This window comes from Gavia stellata, chromosome 5 (assembly GCF_030936135.1).
Source record: "Gavia stellata isolate bGavSte3 chromosome 5, bGavSte3.hap2, whole genome shotgun sequence".
NCBI lineage: Eukaryota > Metazoa > Chordata > Aves > Gaviiformes > Gaviidae > Gavia > Gavia stellata.
In genome coordinates this window covers 14,356,401-14,379,675 of record NC_082598.1, presented here as the reverse complement: position 1 = coordinate 14,379,675, position 23,275 = coordinate 14,356,401, and the positions used below count along the sequence as shown (strand labels likewise).

The following is a 23,275-nucleotide window of genomic DNA, read 5'->3' as shown; positions in this document are numbered from 1 at the left end:
ATTAGATGTGCAAATTCTTATTACATAGAGTATTCAAAAATACCCTTGAGTACCCATTTTGCAGGAGCTCAAACAAGTTCAGAAAAGACATTTGCCATATTTAATTGTGATGAGGACAGCAGAAATAACAAGAGTCTTTTCTGAGATTTAATTTGGTAGTCAACTAAATGACTGTTTTGATGGCCTTATACTTTTAATCTTGAAGTGGTTGCACAGTTTTACATTAGAAGACATAATTATTACAAAAGCAGAAAAAAGCTGAGTACTTGCTTAGGGGTCAGTTAGCATTTTAGCATCTGTCTGTCACAGTCTGGATGTGTGCAATGAAGAGATCGTCTGGTGGCTAATGATCAGAAGCAGATTAGCTAAAACAACTGTACAAAAATGTATGTAAGTATTCTTCAAATACTTTACTGAGAGTTAACAGGAAACTTTGTGTCCTTTGGAGCATCTTTCAGTCCATCTGCACACATTGGTGGACGACCACCTTCTTAGTTCATTAGTGGTCTCTGCTGGCAGGCTTTTTTCACAAGAAAAAAACCTAGCTTTTAACAACAGAAAGCACAAGAATCTGTAGCAAGTGCTAAGTACCATGATTTGGTATTTTAAGGATAAAACTCTGAAAAATGGCCATGTCCTTTTGGAATTCCTACCTTCCACCCCAAGGAGGAGGAGTAACTTGTTCTTTGTGTAGCTGATCTTTGCCAAGAGATAGTACAAAGAAGGGAAATGCTGAGATTCATCTTAGAAAACCTGTCTATTCAATGCAGAGATGCTTAAGTCCAGTCCATCCTGCCTAAACTCCTCTTATGTCCCTTTCCATGATATTTTCCAGTTGCTAGGAAATACTAGGAGTCTTGGTACCCAGTAGGAAAATACTAGGAGTCTTGGTACCCAGTAGGAAAATACTAATCTCCAGGACAGATACATCCTTATAGCCTTATTGTTTTGTAATCACTCCTCAGCTTAACATCATGGCAAATAGTTTCTCTAACCTAAGTCTGGAGTGCCATAGACAGCTGAGCCTTGTTGCCTTCCCAGAGAGATAAATGAGCTCCTGGAGGGTTCCTGTGAGAGCCCAAGCTAACCCAAGGAAAGAGGTAAACTATAGACCTGGAGTGGAGGAAAGATGGGAGATGGGAAGAAGATTTTAACTTTGCACACCAGCAAACTGTTATCTTGGCTTACCTTGCAGAGCTGTTCTGCCTCTGAACCTTCCTCCTCACACTTCAGGTCGCCCCTGTATCCAACAATCTCACAACAAGAAGGAACAGTACAAGAAAACTTCTCTCTTTCCCTTTATGAAGAGACTACAGCACCATCCACCAGCTTACTTCCTTTCCGTGTGCCTTCCTCACCCCTTGCAAATGCAAAACCACTGCAAAAGCCATAAGTTCAGTCTTTGCTACTCAAGAGTCAGAAGACTCATCCTTGCATTTATTTGGAGCTGTAAGAAGACAGAAAAGCTTTTAGAGCTGTAAAAATCCTCTATTTCAGGGGAAAAGTGATGGGTGAGAATTCTCTGTGGTACAGCTTGGGTATCAAAGCTTCAGCAAACCTCAAATATTAAGAGTTTGACAGATACGGCCAGATGCACATTGGTGCTGCTTTTTCCTCTAAGTGCATTGATTTGACTTCCTTTCCTCTTTTAGTTTACACTTTTAATTTGTGAAGAATCATATCTTTAGTGAAATGCTACAAAGACTTTTCAGTTGCGGTGCTCATTTTAAGAAAGTTTTGCTTTCACTCACTTTTCATTTGATAGTTATTGAAGTCTGTATGATTTCTGGCTTTAAGGCTGTGTCACAGACTTTCCATGTGGCTTTGCCTAAGCCATTTAGACAATGACTGAAACAGGAAAAAAAGAATTGGGGAGATTGGCTCTATGGTTGGTAGTAAGCTTCCATTACCAAGAATTTAAACCACAATTTAACCTCAATGTAACAAGACAAAATCACCTTCAAGCAAGGCCCTTGCTGAGCACCAGAACCAAGGAAACTTAGTAGTTCCTGCAGGACATGCCTTATGCTGGTTTTTGTGATGATGAAGGTATGAGAGGTGATGAAAGTTCTTTCCCTCTCTGGGGCATTTATAAAGGCTCACTCCCATGTGGATCCTGTTATGTTTAATCAGATATGGGGGCACTCTCCAGCCTTTCCCTTAGTAGAGGTACTTACAGGATTTCTCACTTCTTCCTATGGCCAATTTACAGAAATAAACAGAAAAAATGTTGTCTCTAAAGCCTCCATTCCTATTTGAAGTCTGATTGAAATAGGCTGACAAATTGCTAGGGAGTGATTTGCTTACATGCAGCATGACTGCATAAAGCTGATATCCACGAATAAACACAGTGAATTGATATTGTGTTGTAGAAATCCACTGGCTGTTCTGATTGAGATACCGATCTTGTGATGCTAAGCATGGTGTGAGTCAGCTCCTGCAGCCTTTGCTTAATCCCACTTCACATTAGCCTTTTCGCCTCTAAGTCTTTCTCAGCCTGAAATTTTCTCTCCCTATTTCCCTACTTATTAAATGGTTACACAGAATGCGATGTATCTGAACCTGAACGTTTCTCCAGAAACCCTGCTCGTTTCTCTGTGTTCCCCCTTCCCTGTTGATTCACTCAGACAAGTGAAATACCTGTCACACATAGGCAACAAAAACATGGACAATGGTGAATCTGAAAAGAACGAGACCAACAGCCTGGCAGGACAAGCTACTTTCAGCTGCTTCTGCAGTTTTACTTCTCAAAGCCATTGACCTGATATGCTGAAGTGAATTCAGCTGCTTAGTCTTCAGGGGTCTTCAGAGCTTCTGTCTCTCACTGTTCAGATGGCTGCAGCTGTGAAATACAATGTGTGCCTTAAGCTGTTTTAGGAAACTTGTGTGTGTCACCCCTGCCTGATTTTATCATTACAAATTCACTGGGCAAACCTTCTGCAACACCTGTGATTGAGGGTGTTGTCAAAGGTTTTATTGTACGAACACCCCTTTGAAAGCTCGTAAGTTTTCAGGCTGTCATCCTAGGCTGGCAAGCAATGCGAAGTGTCCGCTGAGACCTAGCTGACTTTTGGCAGCCCTGCCTGCTGCCAACAAAAGAACACAAGCACTTGTGGGGGGAGCCCCCTCCAGTCTGCACCGGGATGTGGACCAGGAAAGCCAGTGCAGGGTAGGACATGGTCCCTGGCCACAGCCTGTGCCTGGGATATTCAGCTGTGGCTCGTTCTTCCTGCAGAAGGCTATTCATTAAGCCTCTTGTGTTTAAAGACAGTGTGCATTTTCCTGGCTGGAAGAACCTGTGTGTGTGTTTGCCATTTTCAGCACTGTTCCATCTTTATGAGCGGGGGGAAAAAAAAAGATGTTTCTTATATTGGTCCCTCATGCAGGCTGCAAGAGATATGCTTGTGTCTCAGAAAATACGCTCTGTGCTGGGCACCCATTTGCAGTAATGACCCTGTCCCCCTGCAACAGGTTGGTCAGCTACAAAACAAAATGTTAAATACTAAAATATGTCTAGAAAACATTACAGATATTGCCTTTTTTTTAATTCCTCACTCTTGCATAATTTAGATTTATTTGAATTCTATAGTACATGCTTTTTACTCACTGAAATGTTTCCTTTTTGAATGATGGAATTTCCATACATCTGTATATTATTTGTGACTGTTGCAAAACCTTTCCATTCACAGGTTATAAATTTTGGGGGTTTAGGGTTTGTTTGGGTGTTTTTTTTCTGTTTCTGGCGGTAGGATGATTAGAGGGGTTAGGTAGAAGCTTTGTGGTTTTCTTCAGCAGAGGCTGAAGTTATCCGAATAATGCACTGTGACTTTACTTCCAATCAAACCAATAAAATACATTTTGTGATATAAATACACCTGACAAACATCCAAAGCCAAAAAATCAGCAGTAAATTACATGAAAAGTTTCAGCTACTCCTTTCTATCCTACAGGCTTGTTATCTCAGATTTTCACAGCTGCTTTCATAGGTTGCTGTCACACTGAAGAATGGCTGTACACATGAGATTACCAGAGGAGTGTAGACTTACAGAGGTCCACTGAACTTGTAAAATGTATGAGTCATCCATATTTATTAATTAATACTGTGTGAGAGTACTATTGGAGTCAGAGGAAAGCTATCGCATGTCTCAATATCAACCTTATAGGTAAAGTAAAAATATCCTGTAGGGCTGAATTTGTTCACAAGGTAGTTACAATATAGCAGGGACAAATTTGGAGTTGGGTTTTCAAAGGTGTTCAACCTTGGTCTTCCCTGCATTCATATTAAACAGTGTTCAGGTTTTTAAAAATCCCACCCTTTTCCTACCAAGGGTTTGACTGCCTATCTACAGAGTTTCACTGGCGATGTCTCTACCTGCCATTTTGATCCCAGGGAAATATCACGATGCCAGCATGAGCCGGGAGGTTTCTGTTTGTTCTGATAAGCAAGAACCGAGAGGAGACGTGTGAGGCTTTGAGGTGCTGAAAGAAATACTTGCTGTACTGATGGGGTTTTCAGCTTGCACTAGGAGCACCGTGGCTGAAGCGATTAAGCACTGAGCTGTGAGTGAGTATTCAGGTTTTGGCTCTGCTCTGACTTTAATGAGTAGGCACACAAGCAGCTGAAAAACCTCAGGAGATCAGGAAAGAAGTTACTGTCTCCAGCTGCTTTTCACCTCTCTGTGCTCTGACATTCTACCACTCTTTGAGATCTTCCAGCAAAACTGCTAATACAATCATTTCTTTGACTATTTCAGTCAAAAAAACCCCACACTGCGTTCAAGTGGTAGTTTTGGTTTGGGCCTTTTTTTTTTTTTTTAAACCTGCCTGAAAGGGCCTGATCCGACGTGGAGCTCTGCAGGCAGATCTTGGGGGGAAGAGACCTCCAGCAGAGGTGGGAGAGGGGGCAATGAGCAGGGACTTCCAGCAGCCCGGTGGGGCATTTCTGCCTCCTGAATAACTCCTGTTCTTTGGTCAAGCCATGCAATTCCCCCAGGTTTTTTTGCGCATAAACCGATGCAAAGATGTTTGCTAATGTGGTTAGGAGTACGTGAGGCACGCACACTTTATAGTCCTTCTGATGTGTCAGGTGCACAGTCTGTCCTGCGATTCCCCAGTTATCCAAAGCAGTTCATTTCAGTACTGGGGCAGAATGGCTGCTGTCCGTACACTGAGCCAATCTTCCAAATAGCAAACGGATATTTTTGGACACAATCCCTTAAACAAGTTGCTAGAAAAAATGGCACTGCAGCCACTGTGAGCTTTTGGGTGGAGTAAGAAAGGTACTTCTGTGTAATTTCATATTCATTAGTAGGAGCCCATGACATGTTCATTGCTGCTGGGCTTTCTTTCAGTGGGGCTAGCAACTTGAGGTTGTTTCTCTGAGGTTGATCCAGATGTTCAACCAGTAAGGGCTTCTCTGTGCAAATGCAAGGGCAAGAACCAGGTTCTGTTCAGTGATTGAGTAATGCAGAGGGTTTTATGAGGACAGCGCTCTGAGTAAGGGCAGGAGAGGTGGTATAGCCATACAGCAAACAAATAAGGTATTCTAAATGTGGTGTCTGTATTCTGATAATGGTAACTTAAACATTTACTTTGATTGAATAATTGCCTTAAATATGAGTATTAGGACTATTGAGGTGTATTACGTGAATAATGGTACAAAATCAGTTACACTGCTGTAACAAGCCTAGACCTCACCCTAGAAAATTGCCAGCCCAGCATGGTTAGGCTTTAAGCATCGCTTTGCCTTATACAATAGAAGTTAGCAGCTGGCTAGTCTAAAGCTCTCAGTCAGAAAGCCATCCATTATAATTTAGACCCTTTTAGCACATGAGAAAGTAAACACTAGGAAGTAAATTGGTAGTTTACTAAGTCCACATTATATTCAGGGAGAGGGAAGTTGTTTTCTTTCATTTTGCTCTTAAAACAGCTTATCCTCTAAATAGAAGATCACTTGTCATCACTGTAGTTTGATTTCTGTTTTCTATTTAAACCATGACCTAGAAGAATTACTGACCTCTGAATTTACTTTTTAGAGAAAAGTGAAAATTAATATTTTCTCATCACAATGCTGAGAAAGCAGTTAATATTTCACTGAACTGTCTCAGTCTAAGGTTCTTGGAATATTATTTCAAAAATCAAGTTCATTTTTTATTCAGCTCAATCTGTCATCTATTAAGTCTGATTCAGCAAGGTGAAACTATGAATATGTTATATACTTCAAGTCATTCACACATTTAAAATTTAGAAAGGTCTAAGCTTTTAACAGCTTATCCTGTGCTAGTCAATCAAAATATTGTTTATACTGTGTGCATTGTATATATGTGTATATATCTATTTATATATATATATTATTTTTTTTTCCAAAATCAGGGACTAATATGAGGAAGGAGAATGATCCCTAGCAGCCTGGTATCATGCTAAACCTCAGTTAATGACACTGAAATCTGTTTTCCTATCTATGAAATCTCAGGCATTATAATAAAACCTGCGTCACTGAGGTGTGTTTTGCTTCATGACTGGCAGAGTGTATTGCTTTGCAACCCCTGCCGTACACCACAAACCTCCCATTCCCCTTACTGACATGCAGGGTCTCTGCTGAGATCCAAATAGACTATAGACAGCTCTAGCTAGCCAACTGGATGATTAATGTCAGGGTTTTCATTCTTGAGATATGTTTTGGACATGCCCATCTGAACTTAATAATCCAAAAAAAATTGAGGCCAAACCACTACGGCTTTATTTTTTTAATTTTATTGTCAGTGTGTCATATTAATAACATTGGCACGGGGCATTTTGTAGGAATTAATGACCAACTCCCATTGGCAACATTTAGCTATGCATGTACAATCAGCTCCTTACAGCTAATCGATCTTGCAAGACTCACTTGCAAGTTATTGCTTAAATATACTGATCTGTTAGTATGTAGTAAAGGCCACTTGAAGAAGGATCTAATGCATTCGTCTCACCACACTTTCCCTCTCACCTATTCTGCAGCCTATGGAAGTCGACAATGCTTCAAAATACATAATAGCTCTGTAAGCTGCTTAATCAACCCTTGGCAGTCTCCCGGGTAGTAGTAGGCAAGTACACCAGGAGCTCTTTGATTAGCTTCTTGCTAGGGAAGTGAAACTTAAATCAGTTCATCAGAAAAGAAATGCCACATTGTGTTATTTAGGATTCGTATCAGAGCCACTCCAAGCTCTTCATTTTATGATTTAGTCTGATGAATTATCTTTATGATTAAACCAGTATGCTCCATCAAAAATAATAACAGCTATTCTTTGTGCCAACCATTCCAAGTGATAGACCTCAAATTGACTATTTTATCATGGACAGCCTTTTCAAACTCACCATTGGGCACCAAATTAAAATGGCCTGAATTTCAGAGACCTGGAGCACTTATAGTTTAACTCTGGAGTTAAGTGATACCTATGAATACTCAGCAGATTTTTAAAAACCCTCCTTAGAAGCATTTTATCATATGTAAAAAATGCTGGTTTACAGTAGGAAAAAATAGTGAAAATTGGGTTCAGTGTTGTTTGCACTTACATTGATATTCTCTTTGAATCATATTGTTAGATACTGATAATTTTCCACAAATAGGGTACAGAATTACCAGCCAGTTGAGTAAAATTTCAGTTTTGTACTTAATTTTTTTTTTTTTACAGATCTTTAGGGAAATATGCATACAATATGGGAAGCATCCTCTACATCATTTACAATGTAGATCATCTGACTGCTGTGACAACTGCAATGGGTAGTTATACATATGAACTGATTTGTCAGAAATTACTCTCTATTTCACAAAATTATTTGGAGCTCAAAGTGTGGCTAAACCCACAGAACAGGAGTATGGCTATCCCAGGAAGGCACTGCTTCTGAGATGGATGCAGACCCTCCAGATTTGCTTTCATGTTCAATTTTTTTAGCTATTCTCCACTATGGTTTTATTTAAAGCAAAATAACCATTTATTTGCTTCCTTGGAATCTTCCTCTTGGTACAGAGACAGTCTGCAATGATATGGAATTACCAGAAAGATACAGTGCAAAAGTATGATAAGACAACTGGAAATACATATTAGGGACAACCAAGGAATGCACTGAAGCACAGTGCAAAAGTGGGTTCATTTTATGTCATTTTTCAAGAAAGCAAAGCAGATAAACAGTGAAAGCATGAAAGTATATTTTTGAGAGAAAAATATGGAAGTAGAAAAGAAAAAATCAGTCGGAGCATTTTTAGCTTGGTGAGTTGCTGAAGTTAAATATTTGCATTTACTCATTATCATAAAAGTCACAGAAACATTTCTTGCTTGTTTCATTGCTTGCTGTGTTAAAATTAGCACAGGTGTCCCAGCTCAGAATGGCATTAGTTTTGAAATGCTCTGCCTTTGTAGTTACCAAAGCCTTGCAGGAAAGGTGGCGGATCACGCTTCTGCCACACATGAAGAGTAATTCCCTAGGCCAAAAGACTGCAGTGCTTCTGAGATAGACTTCCAAAAGTCTCCAGTACTTTGGGTGACAGGTTTTCCTGGTGCCTGAGTAGAGATGAAGAGCCCATGCAGTTCATGATGACTGCTGAGAGGGAGAGGCTGTAAAGGTCCCATTGAAACTTCTGGCCTTAGTCCCCTTCATCACCCCACTCAGACGGGCTGTGAGAGGGTGGTTGCTTGACCTTCATTAGCATCCCAGGATTGTAAGGTGATTCATGTTAGCCGGGGCCTCAGGACTTTCTAGTCCAACCTCCTGCTTAAAGCAGGGTGAGCAGTGAGGCTGGACCAGGTTATTGCTGTTGAAGGCATTCTTTTGGGCAGCTCCAGTAAAGCACTTCTCCATTATGTCAAAGATGTTTGTTCACAGGGAGCTGTGAAGACCTGTAAGACCTACCGATTGCATCACTTCTTCACTTGTCTTTGAATTCAATCTTGCTGCTAGACTTGCTATTACTTGATTTACCTTCGCTATTTAAAAGCTATGCTTCCACCATGCAAACTTCTACTGTCATCACTCTGACTGTATGTGACAGTAACTACAGCCCTCAGCCAAAAGAATCTGCAGGATCAGACCCAGTATTAAAACCACGTATTTTCCTGAAAAGCCTTTTTCAGTAAAACTTGCTTGAGGAAAAATTGTGAAACTCCTGTTCTTATATGTACTCTCTCATTTTTGTTCACATGAATGAACTTTTCCAGGCAGAATCTCTGCATTTAGGTAGATGCATTGGGGTAAAAGATGTAAGTATTCTTCTCATCCTAAATCTATGATGATAAGAGAGGATGTGTGCAGAAAGGGTGCACACAGCAGAGCTGTTGCCCTTTTTCCAAGCTGGCAAGCTCAAATCCTTTGGAAGAACCTACCCACAGCAGGCTGCAGGACGGCTGTCCAAGCTGAGCCTGAGATCGAACTCAAATTTTAAAAGATTACAGGTAGTCTATTTTAATAACAATCCTAAAGAAAATCAGTGTAAAATTTTAACTTTCAGATTTTTTATTTGCTTTTCTCCTAGCCAGTTTGCACTCAGAATTGGTTCTCCTGAGAGTTATTTCTTACAGTAAAACCTAATGTTATGTTCTGTATTACGCATCTCTAGTTCTTCAGAGCTTGGCTAACCCCATGACTTGGAGGATCCGCTGCCTTTCCGTAAAATCATGCTATGTTGCTGAATGAGCAGGCGAACTCCAGAAGTCTGCCGTACAGGCTGGAGGCCTTTGTTTGCACCTGATATCTCAGTTAAAAAAGGTTTTTAGAGACATTAAGCACAAGCTTAGTGTGAGATTGGTATTTAACAGCCTTGCCAAACTGGCGAAAGGTCTTTTGGCTTCAATAGGGTTGAGATTTCACCCTGAGAAAAAAACCTTTATGTAGGATACTGTAAATCATATTGCACCTTCTGTCAGTCCCCCCTCATCTTGCGAAGCGGGTGCTTACAACCGCTTCACTGGAGCTGACTGAATGCAGAGAGGCAGTTCAGTTGGACTGCAAATAATACTGCTAAACCAGGGGAAAAGGGGCTATCTGCTTTAAAAATCAGGAGCCTAACTGCCCATTTTCTGATCTAAGGATGCCATCAGCTTAAAGTGAGAAAACAGAGCTTCAAAACACCAGGGCCAGTGGGCAAAAGAAAGCATTTTCTGCTGATCTAGTTAATGTGGGATGAGTTGACCTTGAAGCTTTTAGAACAAGCAAATAAAATAAAAGTGGATAACTCAGTCACTGAATTAGCAAAACAGCTGCACCATTCTGGCAATGTTGTAGGTTACATCAATAAAATACTTTCATCTCTACCTCCCAGAAATCAGGTAGTGATCTGTCGCATTATTACAATGCTAAAGCTATAAAAGAAAAAGTGAAACCAGTACTATACCTATATAGCTCAGTAAAAAGGCCACAAAGGCTATTTTCTGTAATGAGATATTATACATCATCTACGCACAGCGGGCAAAAACTGTAACAAAGGTGGCTAAATAAAGCAAACCTTCACTACAAGGTGCCTATGGTGATATTCAGAATATGACTTTGGTGCCTGATGTGCAATTTAGGTGCACTGATCCACTAAAGTAACACAAAAAATAAAATCATGACTACCCTTTTAACATCTATCTATGTGATAGACCGCACACATGTAAATTGTGCCTATACAGATCCCCAGCAGCATGCAAACAAGATCTGAAGTACATCTGAAGATATAGCATGCCAAGTGAAGCTATATTATCTGGATGTGAGACAGAGCTAACTCAGCATGATGACTTTTACGGCATTGTTGATTCATGCCATACTGGATCACAGCACAAGCTTACCTATGCCGGAGATCCACTGGTCAGCTATTCTCCAAACACACGTATTTTGGCAAAAACATTTATTTAGGTGCCTGCAGTTCTCCTACCAAACATATTTAGAGATGGTCCAGCTGGCTGAAGAGTGTAGGACCACTTTCATTCATTCATTGCTTTTTATTCTACAGATTAGGGTTTTGCCATATCTAATTCATGGATGCCAAAATCCTCTATTAGGTTTGGCTCTTCGAGACTTTCTGAAGTCAGGTCTAGAGCTGTAGGTTTTTAGGTTGCCATCCATAATGTAAGGACTGCAAAAACTCATCGGAAAGGAATGCCTTTCCTTTAATTAAAGGTACTTCTCTAAGTGCTATACATAGTCAAATCACAAGCTGCCAGTCAGAAGTTAAGTGTGACCAGATTACATTATTCATTGCAGTATGCCCATTAGAAAGTGATGTGATGGTAATCAGGTGGTAATGTGGTACATTAGACTCAGTATCGTGGCCAGAAGAGGCTCACACGGTAATTGCAATCTAGCATGATGTTACGGTTGGTGATAGTGTTGTTTAGAGAATCCCCAGGGAAAGTGTTGTTTTCAAAAGTGTACTGAGATTCTGCTGCGAAATAATTAGAAAAGCATGACTGACTTTTCATTTCATTTCATATCCTTTCTTATTTGTATATGGTTTTCTGAAGAAACTACAGTGGCATTATTTAGTATGTTTTTCTTGCTGAAATTAGCCAACTGGATCCTTGTTTTGAAAAGATCTTTTATTTTCCCCCAGGAAAGTCATTTTTAGGGAATTCATTGCTTTATTGACAGTGTGTTTATTTCCAGTCATGACAGAGTTTCTCATAGCATACAATCAGTGTCAGGATTTGTATTTAATTACCATTATCCTATGTTGAATACCTTTAAAACCTGTCTGATTAATTCCATCCAAATGTAGAATAAGGATGAGATTTACCATGTTCAACACCTCCATCAATCACAACGAATCACCTTGCTTGCAGGTATTTGTCCCATAAAATGTCTGCATTACCCTAAATATTCCAAGTCACACTTCAGTTTGGGAATTCCCCTCCTATTACTTATTTTTATTCACATAACATAAAACTTAAATGGAACAGGTAAGAATTAACATATAAAATTATTGACTTTTGAAAAACCCTGACCAGTGAAGATCACCTGCTGCCAGCAAACCAAATGCATCCTGAAAATGCTGCACTTACAAATGTATTTGATTCCAGTTAATTGCATTCTTATTAATTTTTCAGCTGTCAACATTAATGATCCATAGTCTAACCTTAATATAATGCTTTTTGTTTGGTTTGATTTAGCTCCGGAAGTGTTCCAGGCCTTTATGGATGGAGGTCCAGGATACTCGTACCCAGTAGACTGGTGGTCGCTAGGAATTACAGCATATGAATTACTGAGGGGATGGGTAAGAATGATGGGGTTTGTTGTTATTTAACATACTGACTGACAGAAGTCCCAAAGTTTGCAGTGTCCCTGAGTGCACACTTCATGATAAAATTCGAGTCGACAAGGCTGCGGTTCAGGTCAGGAACGCTGTCCTGGGTCTTTCCTGGCTGGAAACATTCTTGGGAAAATTTAACCTCACTCTCAATCACGGTATGAAAGTTTGCCTAAGTTTGGCTAAGGAAAGACCTAATGTTTTAATGGCTTCTCCACAATGCTGAATTGGAAACAATGGTATTTTTTTCCAAATAGAATTTGAGTTACTTCAGGCTTTATTATACCTTTGATTCTTTTGGATAATACCTTAGAAGAGCTAATGTAATATCCTAAGATGCTTGGCCCAACTACAGAAAATGCTTATCTGCCAGTGCACTTGTTACTTATCTAATCAATTATGTGAATAAGCTTAATGAAAAATCTTCCTGAGCATGGTCAAATACCACAGAAGATAATGGAAAATTCTTTTCCATTTTCATTCAAAGGATTGAATATTTACTAGATACTATTTCAGGATAGTGATGTAGCTAAAGTATCTGGGTTTTTTAAATTTTTAATTCCTATTTTGGAAAGAGGATTTTATTGCATTGCAGTATGCTGTTTTTAAGGAAGGAGTATTTGTTATCATATGACAGCAACACAGTACCACTACCCTGTCCTGCTAGGCACTTTGTAATGTGAGAAAATCCATCACACAAAGATCTGACCATTTCATGTAGGATGACAGACTACGGAAACTAGAAATAAAGAACAATTATTATTCCCATTTTTAGATGGAAAAACTACATTTCAGAGTCTTTGCATGTTGTTACTTCAATCCAGAAGCTACATTTTTCAAAAGCCTAAAACTTGTCCAATCTATTTGGCAAAAGTCATGCTCTTGATATAAAGATCCCTCCCATGCCAAATATCAGTGCCTGCTCTCAAAGCACAGGAGTATTAAACTTTTTAACAAAAAAAAAAAAAAAAAAGGTCTTCGTAATTTTTCTGTACCATCATTCTCAAAAATTATTGAGTTTTTAAGCTGACATTCTTAGCAGGATGGAAAATTTTAACCTGAACAGTTAAGGTCTGGCAGTGATAAGCATAGTACATTCTCAACCCTAGTCACAGATGGTAGTACTAGCTGCACATATAATAAATTAAAAGAACATCCTGCTGGTTTTATATCAATCCTTTCACCAGTGAGTGTCTCCAAGAAAGCAGCACAATGAATGATTGTGTAAGGAAAGCTGAACTCCCAAGACTAACCACAAAAGATACCTACTCACTTTAATAAATGAAAAATTATATAGGATGGTATCCATTTGCTAAGATCCGTACAGTCTTTTCTGAGTAAGTCTATCTGGCTACAGACAAAGCAAAGCTGCGACTGAATCAATTCTTTTTTTAAATAAAAACATTGCCATCTGTCCATTCTCCAGTCAACCAAGGCAGCTGCTTGTTTTCTCCTGAAGAGCGACTCTTGCCCACTGAGCAAGCCAGAGGGTGGCTTGGCAGCCCATGCCTTTGTATGGACTAGGAAAAGGTGTATTTTTTCCTGAATTGTATTTCTAAATTATTCTAGTCTAGACAAGGCTTAAACTGACAGGAGTGATGACAAGAGAAGTAGTGGTGGGTTGAGGAAATGTGCTTAGCACGTTGCTGTCTCCAACAACCGCGATCTTCGAAGCTCCATCTGCTGCAGCAGTCCCGTGTGGATGGCTGCAAAGGAGCAGCTTGCTCCTACAAGGCTGCAAGCTAAACCTACAGGCACACAGCCCCCTGCTCCTCCACGCTCCCACAGCACTTTGTTTAGTGGCGAGAAGAGAGACCCATTGCCACAGAGGAGAGGGGTGGGCGCTTGGTGCAGCCAACCCGCTCCTGCTGCGCAGCCCTGGAGAAAGAGGAGGGTGCTGCACTGGGCAGAGCCACCCGGAGATGTGACTTTCTGCAGTTGGAGCATGGTGCATGCTAGTGCATGGGGAAGCAGGAGGGAAGGAAGGAAGGAGGATTAGAAATGAGGAGCATTAGAAATTTTGATCATTTTCCACCTCTGAGCAGTGAATAGCCTATGACACTGCCTGCCTGTAAGGAAGAGTTAAGTAAAAATGAGTTGGTTTTTATTGATCTGAATTTTTGCTTTTATTTGCGTCTACTGTTATCAGATGGAAGAGTCCTCAGAGGAGGCTCAGGGTGCTCAAGGCATTGCAGGCATTCTCATGCCTTACTCTCTATTGCCAGGTGGTCAAGACAATGCGTTGCTGGAAACAGGGCTGTAGCTACAGGAGTAGGTTGCATCCAGTACAGAGCTGTCTGGACCATTTTTTGATTATCTGCTGGTTATCCACTTCTCAATACGTTGCAGGCACATTTCTCTCCTTAGCCAGTTGTTAATAAAAGATCTAACAACCAAAAAAGTAAATTTCTGAAGCTTTGAATCAAACGATCTTTTCCCCAAGTCCATGAAATTAAATTGCATGATGCAAACCATGACACATATCAGTCTGTTCCTAAGCTATAGACAACTGCTAAAATATGATAATAACTGTATATACCATGCCCTCAACTGAAACAAGGTGAAGGAAAGAGGTAGTAGGTGGGATTCTTGGACTCTGACTTCCACTGTGATGTGAACAGTTTACAACAATTTTGGTAAAACTTCATGAACCAAAACAAACCAGATTTTTTTCCTTTTTCACAAAATAAAACAGAAGGGATCTGAGCCTTAAGTGGATTGAATAGCTGAAAAACATGGGAGATATAGGTGTGAAGGACCTCAAAAGACCAAGCTTATAATGGCCGTTTCTAATGCTAATAAACTTTAAAATAAGGTAAGTTCTTTAAGGATTTTTCTGGTGAGGAAAAAGGCATGTGCAGAAACATCCTTAGCAGAAAAAAATTCTTGTATTTACTCTTACTTTTTACTTCTTTCAAAGATTCATTATTCCTTAAAGTTGCTATTTTTAGAGCTAAATCACGATTTCCAACAATTGGTGTAAATTCTGGCTCAGTGATCATACTGGTCACATCGCTCTATCAAGTCTAAATCAGCAGTAGGTTACTTCTTGACAACAGACAGAATGTTAACCTTTCATTTTTAAGAGCTTTATGGCAGCATTACTACAGGTAGGGAAAAGCATACAATTTCAAATGAGAGTTTTGAACCTGATTCAAGAAAATTATGTATTCAGAGCATGCATTTAGGTCCTGTTGAATTCATATGGACATGATATAACTAAATGATAACAGACTAACTGAATGTGAATCAAAGCAAAAAGATTTAAACAATCCTTGGGATTATTTTTAGAACATCCCAATGCCTTGGAATGGACTTGATTTCATACACATGTTCAGAGTTAAACATCTGCATGAATCTTCTCAAAATAAACATAGTTTCTGTGCCTTTATGGAGAGTGGCTCTAATTTACTATCAGATTAGGTAACTAACACCCAGAAGTATTCTTAAATTATAATCTTGTACCAGTACGTGCTAGCAAAAGTCAAGGGATGATTCAGTTCTTAGTGATGGCAATGTGTGTGTGCCCTTCACTGTTGACGATATTGGACTGGAAGATAACTCTATGTTGTGTATGAATTATATGCATCAATTTGCACATTGCTGCTATAATGGCATTTGGCTGCAGATCTCACATCACGTATCACATATTTGTCATCTGTTGGGTACATCTTAATTCACAAGCAATCCACACTCCATCCTTGTCTAAAAAGATACATCAACACAGAGTATCATTCTAACAGCTTCCTTCACAAATACAAGTCTTTAAAAAATATGTGCATAATATTTAATAAGAACATAAATTTATATATACTACTTCCATTTCCAAATGCTACATTTAGTAAAAGATAAATCCCGGTAATCTTCATGAACAAAGCACTGTGAAGCCTGGGGCTTCTCTTCACGTACAGAAGAATTGTGACCTGCCTAGTGGATGAGGGAAAGGCTGTGGATGTTGTCTACCTGGACTTTAGTAAAGTCTTTGACACTGTCTCCCACAGTATTCTCCTGGAGAAACTGGCGGCTTGTGGCTTAGACAGGGGTAATCTTCGCTGGGTAAAAAACTAGCTGGACAACTGAGCCCAGAATTGTGGTGAATGGAGTTAAATCCAGTTGGAGGCCGGTCACAAGGGGTGTTCGCCAGGACTCAGTTTTGGGGCCGGTCTTGTTTAATATATTTGTCAGTGATCTGGATGAGGGGATTGAGTCCTCCCTCAGCAAGTTTGCAGATGACACCAAGTTGGGAGGGAGTGTTGATCTGCTTGAGGGTAGGAAGGCTCTGCAGAGGGATCTGGACAGGCTGGATCGATGGGCCGAGGCCAATTGTGTGAGGTTCAACAAGGCCAAGTACCGGGTCCTGCGCTTGGGTCACAACAACCCCATGCAATGCTACAGGCTTCTTGGGGAAGAGTGGCTGGAAAGTTGCCCCGCAGAAAAGGACCTGGGGATGTTGATTGACAGCCGGCTGAATATGAGCCAGCAGTGTGCCCAGGTGGCCGAGAAGGCCAACGGCATCCTGGCCTGTATCAGAAACCGTGTGGCCAAAAGGACCAGGGAAGTGATTGTGCCCCTGTACTCGGCGCTGGTGAGGCCACACCTTGAATCCTGTGTTCAGTTTTGGGCCCCTCACTACAAGAAGGACATTGAGGTGCTGGAGCGTGTCCAGAGAAGGGCGATGAAGCTGGTGAGGGGTCTGGAACACAAGTCTTATGAGGAGCAGCTGAGGGAACTGGGGTTGTTCAGTCTGGAGAAGAGGAGGCTGAGGGGAGACCTTATTGCTCTCTACAATTGCCTGAAAGGGGGTTGCAGAGAGGTGGGTGTTGGTCTCTTCTCCCAAGTGACTAGTGACAGGACAAGAGGAAATGGCCTCAAGTTGCACCAGGGGAGGTTTAGGCTGGATATTAGGAAAAATTTCTTTACTGAGAGAGTGGTGAAGCACTGGAACAGGCTGCCCAGGGAGGTGGTGGAGTCACCATCACTGGAGGTGTTCAAGGATCGTGTGGACGAGGCACTGCGGGACATGGTTTAGTGGGCATGGTGGTGTTGGGTTGATGGTTGGACTTGATGATCTTACAGGTCTTTTCCAACCTTAATGATGCCGCGATTCTGTGAATTTAGGCACTGCAAACACAGAGCAGCAGGTCCATAAAATCCATAGGTCCGTGTAATGAGTTAATTTTAGATTTCAAAAAGGGCAAAGGAGAAGGATTGGGATTTGGAGTCTACATTTTTACTGTGGTTCTTACACGGATTTTTTGTAAGCATTTTTTAATTTCTCTGGCTACTACGCAGTAAAATCAGGATGTCGACGCTCCCTTCAGCCACCTCTTTTCCATTTTGTCAGTTTAGATCACAAGAACATTCTAGTGCTACAAGTAAAAAATAATAATTAATCCACATTTCACATAGAATGCCCCAGGAACAAAATTTCTCAGCCATCTCATTTGAACTGATACTTCTTTTCATGAGAGAAAAATTTACAGAGGAAATGCATCTATAAGTAATTACACTCATTGTAACCAAAGAAAAGCACACACGCAAAGAAGGATTAGGCCTAAAATTGTTATAAGATGTTTCGGTGTTTTTGATATTTCCAGCATAAACAATACTAAGCTAAGGAAAATGTGAATTGTCTACGCTCTTTTATCTATTCTTGCTGACTTGATTTTGATTTAACTTTATCCCAGAGGCCCTATGAAATTCATTCAGCCACCCCCATTGATGAGATACTCAACATGTTCAAGATAGAAAGAGTTCACTACTCATCTGCATGGTGCAAGGGCATGATAGCACTACTGAAAAAGGTAAGAAAGCACAAAGACCTTCTCTTCTCTCTTCTCTCCTCTTCCAGAAGCCCATCCAACAATGCAGAGGCATCAGGCAAGCACACACATTAGGTAGTAAAAATTTCAAGGATAAGAAAACAGTGCTTATTCCTAGACTTCCCTGAATGCGAGTGGTGCAGTATTCTCTCTGGAGAAGCTGGATTATTCTTAGGCTTACAGTCAGGCTTTTCATGGCCTCAAAGAAATAGAAATCTAGTATTTTTGTTTAAAACTGATTCACTAGTGATAACAAAACTTTGGGGATCAGTAATCCCCACTCTGTGCCCTGGCCCCATTCTCTCCAGCCCTGGTTATGCATGTGGGAGAGGGAAGGAAGGACGGACCACTCCGCCCTCTGAATTTTTGCCACAGTTTCCAGCCAGGGAGCTTAGAAGTGAAAAGGACAGTATCTCTCCCTGTCCCATGTTGCTATAGTTGCAACAACAAAAGTCGAGCCACTTTGCTGTAAATGTCACTAAGCTACAAGACAGGGTTCTTTCTGAATGCATCACGACCCTGGAACTCGCCTTCTTCCTAAAATCCCTGTTGTTTGTTTGGTTTAAATGCTGCAAGGGTCATCTGTCTCTTTCAGGTATTTCAGATCATCAGTAGTGGTATTTGACCAGGAAATGTTTGTGAATGTGTGAATAGAGCAATAGAAGATCCATTTCCTTTGCAGCAATGAGCAACCTATATTTGATAGATGGAGCAATTAGGTGGTTAATTATAATTGCTGCCAGGATGCTCAGTGTAACTATATCTCCCAATAAATTAATGACAAAATACAAATTGTTGGGTGGCATTGAACTGTGATGTTTCATGTCACTTGGACTCCTGTGTATTGGTAAACAGACTTTTGTTGCTAATACACATACTCATATACTTCATGACTGCAACAGCCATCTGGTGGCAATTAAATTATATTCATATCCTATGAGTTATTACTTTTATTTTTTTAGATTGGGACTTCTAGGATTTGTTAAAGGATCCCCTAGCCACTTTCTTACTCTAAATCGTGTATCATACAATTTACATGTGTGATACATTTACTCTTTTGTATGGCACCTAATCCCTTAGAAAATGCCTTGTGCTTGATCACAGCTCCTCACTAAGGACCCGGAATGCCGACTTTCAAGCCTTGCAGACATCCAAAGCTCTCCATACCTAGCTGATGTCAACTGGGATGCTGTTCTAGAGAAAGCTGTGACCCCAGGCTTTGTTCCTAGCGTAAGTTGATATTCCGGGTGAACTGTGTTTGTAAATTCCAACTTTAATTATCACTGCTGTTTTACATGTTTACGCTTGCATTTACTGCTCTTCAGTGATTTACTTCTCACAGAAATTTTACTTTGGATTCTGCTTTCATTTACTCAGTCATAGCTAGGAGAAAATTTGGTCCATTTCATTAGATCACAAGAAAAACTAATTAACCTTAGTTCACTTTTTGTTCCCTTTCAAATAAAAAACATTTTCCAGACTTTGCATTTCAGCTGTTAGAGCAAATGATTGTCAGAGTTAACTCTGAGCCAAAGAATACCGAGATTGTTGCTGCTCTGAAAGTTAGGCGTCTGAATAACATTTGCAAGACTTTTTAACATCCCAGTGTGCTGTTCCTTTTTCACTTTAAAAGTACTCTTTCAAAAGACTGACCTATTTTCTATGTGACAGTTTCCTACACTAAATCATTCAGATTCTGTGAGGGAATCTGGTGGTTTCTTTTTTTCTGTGCTTCCATTTTGTTGGTATTTTCGGGATATGTCTGTTTTGATCATTTGTAAGTTGAATGGATTCGAGGGCCATGCATAAAAAGCAATGACTCTGGTGTTAACATGTTTCTCCACTTTGTTCAGTCATATTGCACCAAAAATATATATTTGTAACATACTAAGGATTGTTTATGTATTTTAACGCAACTGTGAATAAAGATGAGGAAGGGGGAATAGCTAGATCCTATCCTCATCCAGGTGCACATCAGAGTTCTTGCTAAATCTGATGGGGACAGGATCCAGCCCTGCAGAAGCTAAGGGAGAGAGGATATTGCCTAATGGAGCAAAGGCAGCCAGGTGGGTTGCCAAGACAGTTCTGGCAGTGTTTGCTGTGCTTCTTGACACCTGACCAGAGCCTATCCTGGAAGCAACATCCTGCAGGAGAAGAAAGCTATGGGTGGGCAAGCAGGGCTTCCCTCAGGGAGCGTGGGGAAAGACAGGAATACAGCAGGTAACTAGCACAACAGGTCAAGAGAAAGACAGGGCCCTCTAGGGCACTTCAGAGCAAGGCTCACCAGGAGTGAAATTCCTTCTTTGCATATTTTAACTTAATGGTGGTGCAAGCTGAAAGCTTGAGAGGTGAATGTCATATCTACCAAACCAAGGACAGGAGTCCTTCTCTTTTACTCAACATCCCTGCAGCTGGAGTAACTGCTATGCCATGCCGGGCCCTTCCCCTACACTCTCCCAGCTTGCTACCCTAAGCAAAGCACTGCAGAACAAAGCTCCTCCCTGGCCTGGCAGACCAAAAACTCCGTTTTCCATGGTGGCATGGACCAACAAGGTGAATGCAGACTGCTCTTCCTTTTTTCTCTTTTTCAGGTTAGAGCTACCCTCTGAGATATCGGAGGCGTGAGCTAACTCCTTCTCAGACAAAACCCAACAGATTATTTAGACCTCCAACTCCTACCTGAAAGTTTAATTCACAGCTGTCAGCCTGCGGGAAACTTCACAACCCTGCCTTGTATTTTGAAAGAGGGATCCAGTTCCCCATACCCAAAGGTACAACATACACAGGGATCCAGGAGAGTCCCAAATTCTCCAAAGCCCAGTCATACATAGGTACACGTCTCAGGGCTTAAAGTCAAGAAAGAGGACTTCAACCTGCTTCAGCAAAATCGGCTGCTGAAACCTGCCTTTGATAAATCTGTCCTCTGCTCTTGTTGCTGCCCCAGCACTATACTTCCCCCAGACGTCTCCTCAGTCTCTTTCTTGCTCCCACTTAAGCCTGAATTAGTAGGGCCGTATCTTCCATCTTAACTCTGTTCCTGACTTTTCGTCCAGGAGCTTATACTCAATTAATCTGATGTGTGCCACTCTACCAGCCCTGCCTCCTGAGCAGTGAGGTATGGTAGTCTGACTGTAGTAATAGGATCTAACAATGGGATTTCAAGTTTTCCACATCCAGCTGGTTTACACCCCGCCTCTGTACAGCTGGTTCACAAGAGTGTGATGGTCTGTGTCAGACCACAGATGGGTATCCCTAAGTCCTTAAATCACCGTTCCCATGTGGCTGTTTGCTTTTTTCCACCTGGATTTAAATTGATTTGAGGGTACCTTACTCCTGAGAGAGTGTAGTTAAGTTTCACTTAAGGACAGTGAAAAAAGTAATTTTAAATGTAATTTTGTAATTTCAAAAGCAATTGTGTGACTGATACTGCTCTATTAGCCAAGTTGCCTGTCTCTGTAGCTGATGTTGACAATGGTGAACGTGATGAGAACTGCGAAAAGAGGAAGTCCTCCTGAAATACTTCGAACTGTCTGCCATTACACATGTGTCCAAAGACAGCTATTCTGGTCACATTTGGACTCACCTCATTCGTATTTTGGAGGGAATCTATTTTTAGGAAGCATTACAGAAATAAGACTTAAGAGAGTTAATTTGCTCAAACAAAATTGTGGCGTTAAAGAAATGGAAAAGGGTTCACATCCTAAGACATCTTGACATCCTCATTTTCCTCATTTTACAACTGAAGAAGAATTACAAGAGGGAAGACCGTAATACAAGTAAAAGCTATCTGCCAAAATAATTCAGAAACTCAAAGATTATGGCTAGAGTTGGAAGGCTCCGGTTCCCACTTGTTGCTGGTAAAATAATATTCTATGTTTAAAAGGAAATAGGAGTAAAAGGTTACTTTTATCTACTCAGATGAATCTGAAAATCCCATTACAAGCTCTACCAGACACTTCAGGACAGAGGTTGATATTGTGGAGCTTATTCCATCTGGTTGATAAGGTGTGTTAGGAAAAACAGTGAGAAGGTGAGAGGCAAAGCATATTTTCTAGCACAACACTTCCCTATGTAGTAAACTTTACTATTTCAGGAAACCAAGTTTGGCCAGGCATTTTCCAAGAACTGTTCTCTCTGTTGCCCCAGCAAAACCTTCACTGATTAACTGGGGCCACATAACAAAATATTTTTTGGATTTCAGGCTTTGGGTGACAGGGTGAATTGAGGCCAACATACATTGTGATCTGGGGGGAGTTTAATAACTACCTTTTTGACAGCTTGCCATTACTGTCAGGAGCTTGCCTGCCTTCTGCAGGCAAGAGGGCATGTGGGAGGCCTGTGGTAGGAAGGTCCCGTCGTTTAATTTCTCCCTGTGTAGTTTGATTGCATAAACATCATTCTTACATAATTAGCACATGTGTTTGTTTATGGGTTAGCTAGTTTCTTTATATTCAGCTTGGAGTCATAAATTGTTAGTAGTTTTTTTGTATTGTTAAATATTTGATAAAAGAAACAAGAAATTATTTAAGTGTAATTTGCTTTCATTTTTAAAGCTTCAGAATTAAAGTGATGTATTTTTTAAATGCTCAAACAGATCTTAAAAATGTACGTGCTGAAGAAATGATCTATTATTAATCAAACATAGATAATTACTTATTTATAAATAAATATAAATAAGCTATAAGCCTCCATTAATAGAAAACAAATAAATTTTACCAAACCTGACTGGATATTATGCAGGAAAAGGCATCAGAAAGCTTAGTATTATACTTAGAGTATACAGACTTTTCTAGGAATAAAAATGATGGAATCATCTCTAAATCAAAAGTTTAATTGTAGGACACCACAAATTATATGAGTGGTTTCTGATGTGGCCTTACTGCTTCGTGTCTTTGGTTACTAAATATCTGCCATTTATATATGACTTATCTTAGTACTTCCACCTTGATGGTGATAATGGTGTGACTGAACTCTCTGAAGTCCCAGAGGAAAACAGGCTGCTTTTAAGGTCTTCCACCACACCATTCAAATTGTTTGCAAACTTTTTTGAAATGCTTTGAGAGAACGAGGAGGAGAAAGGAACTCATGTTATTCTGATTACAGGAGTAACAAAACACTGATCCAGTAATTAGAATTCCAAGTAGTGACTTTTTAAAAATGTATTGGGTTCAGTTGAACTATAGATTTTCCGGCCATTCCC

At 40.4% G+C, this 23,275-nt stretch overlaps 1 protein-coding gene across 3 annotated transcripts in view; it reads left to right on the top strand.

Moving 5' to 3' along the window:
* Nucleotides 1–23,275, top strand: part of STK32B (serine/threonine kinase 32B) — a 188,421-nt gene that overhangs the window by 137,386 nt on the left and 27,760 nt on the right. For all 3 annotated transcript variants that reach the window (XM_059817922.1, XM_059817924.1, XM_059817923.1), the window contains 3 exons: nucleotides 12,117–12,220; nucleotides 17,941–18,057; nucleotides 19,180–19,305. In XM_059817922.1, the coding sequence (XP_059673905.1) occupies nucleotides 12,117–12,220; nucleotides 17,941–18,057; nucleotides 19,180–19,305 (347 nt within the window). The remainder of the gene's footprint in view (nucleotides 1–12,116; nucleotides 12,221–17,940; nucleotides 18,058–19,179; nucleotides 19,306–23,275) is intronic.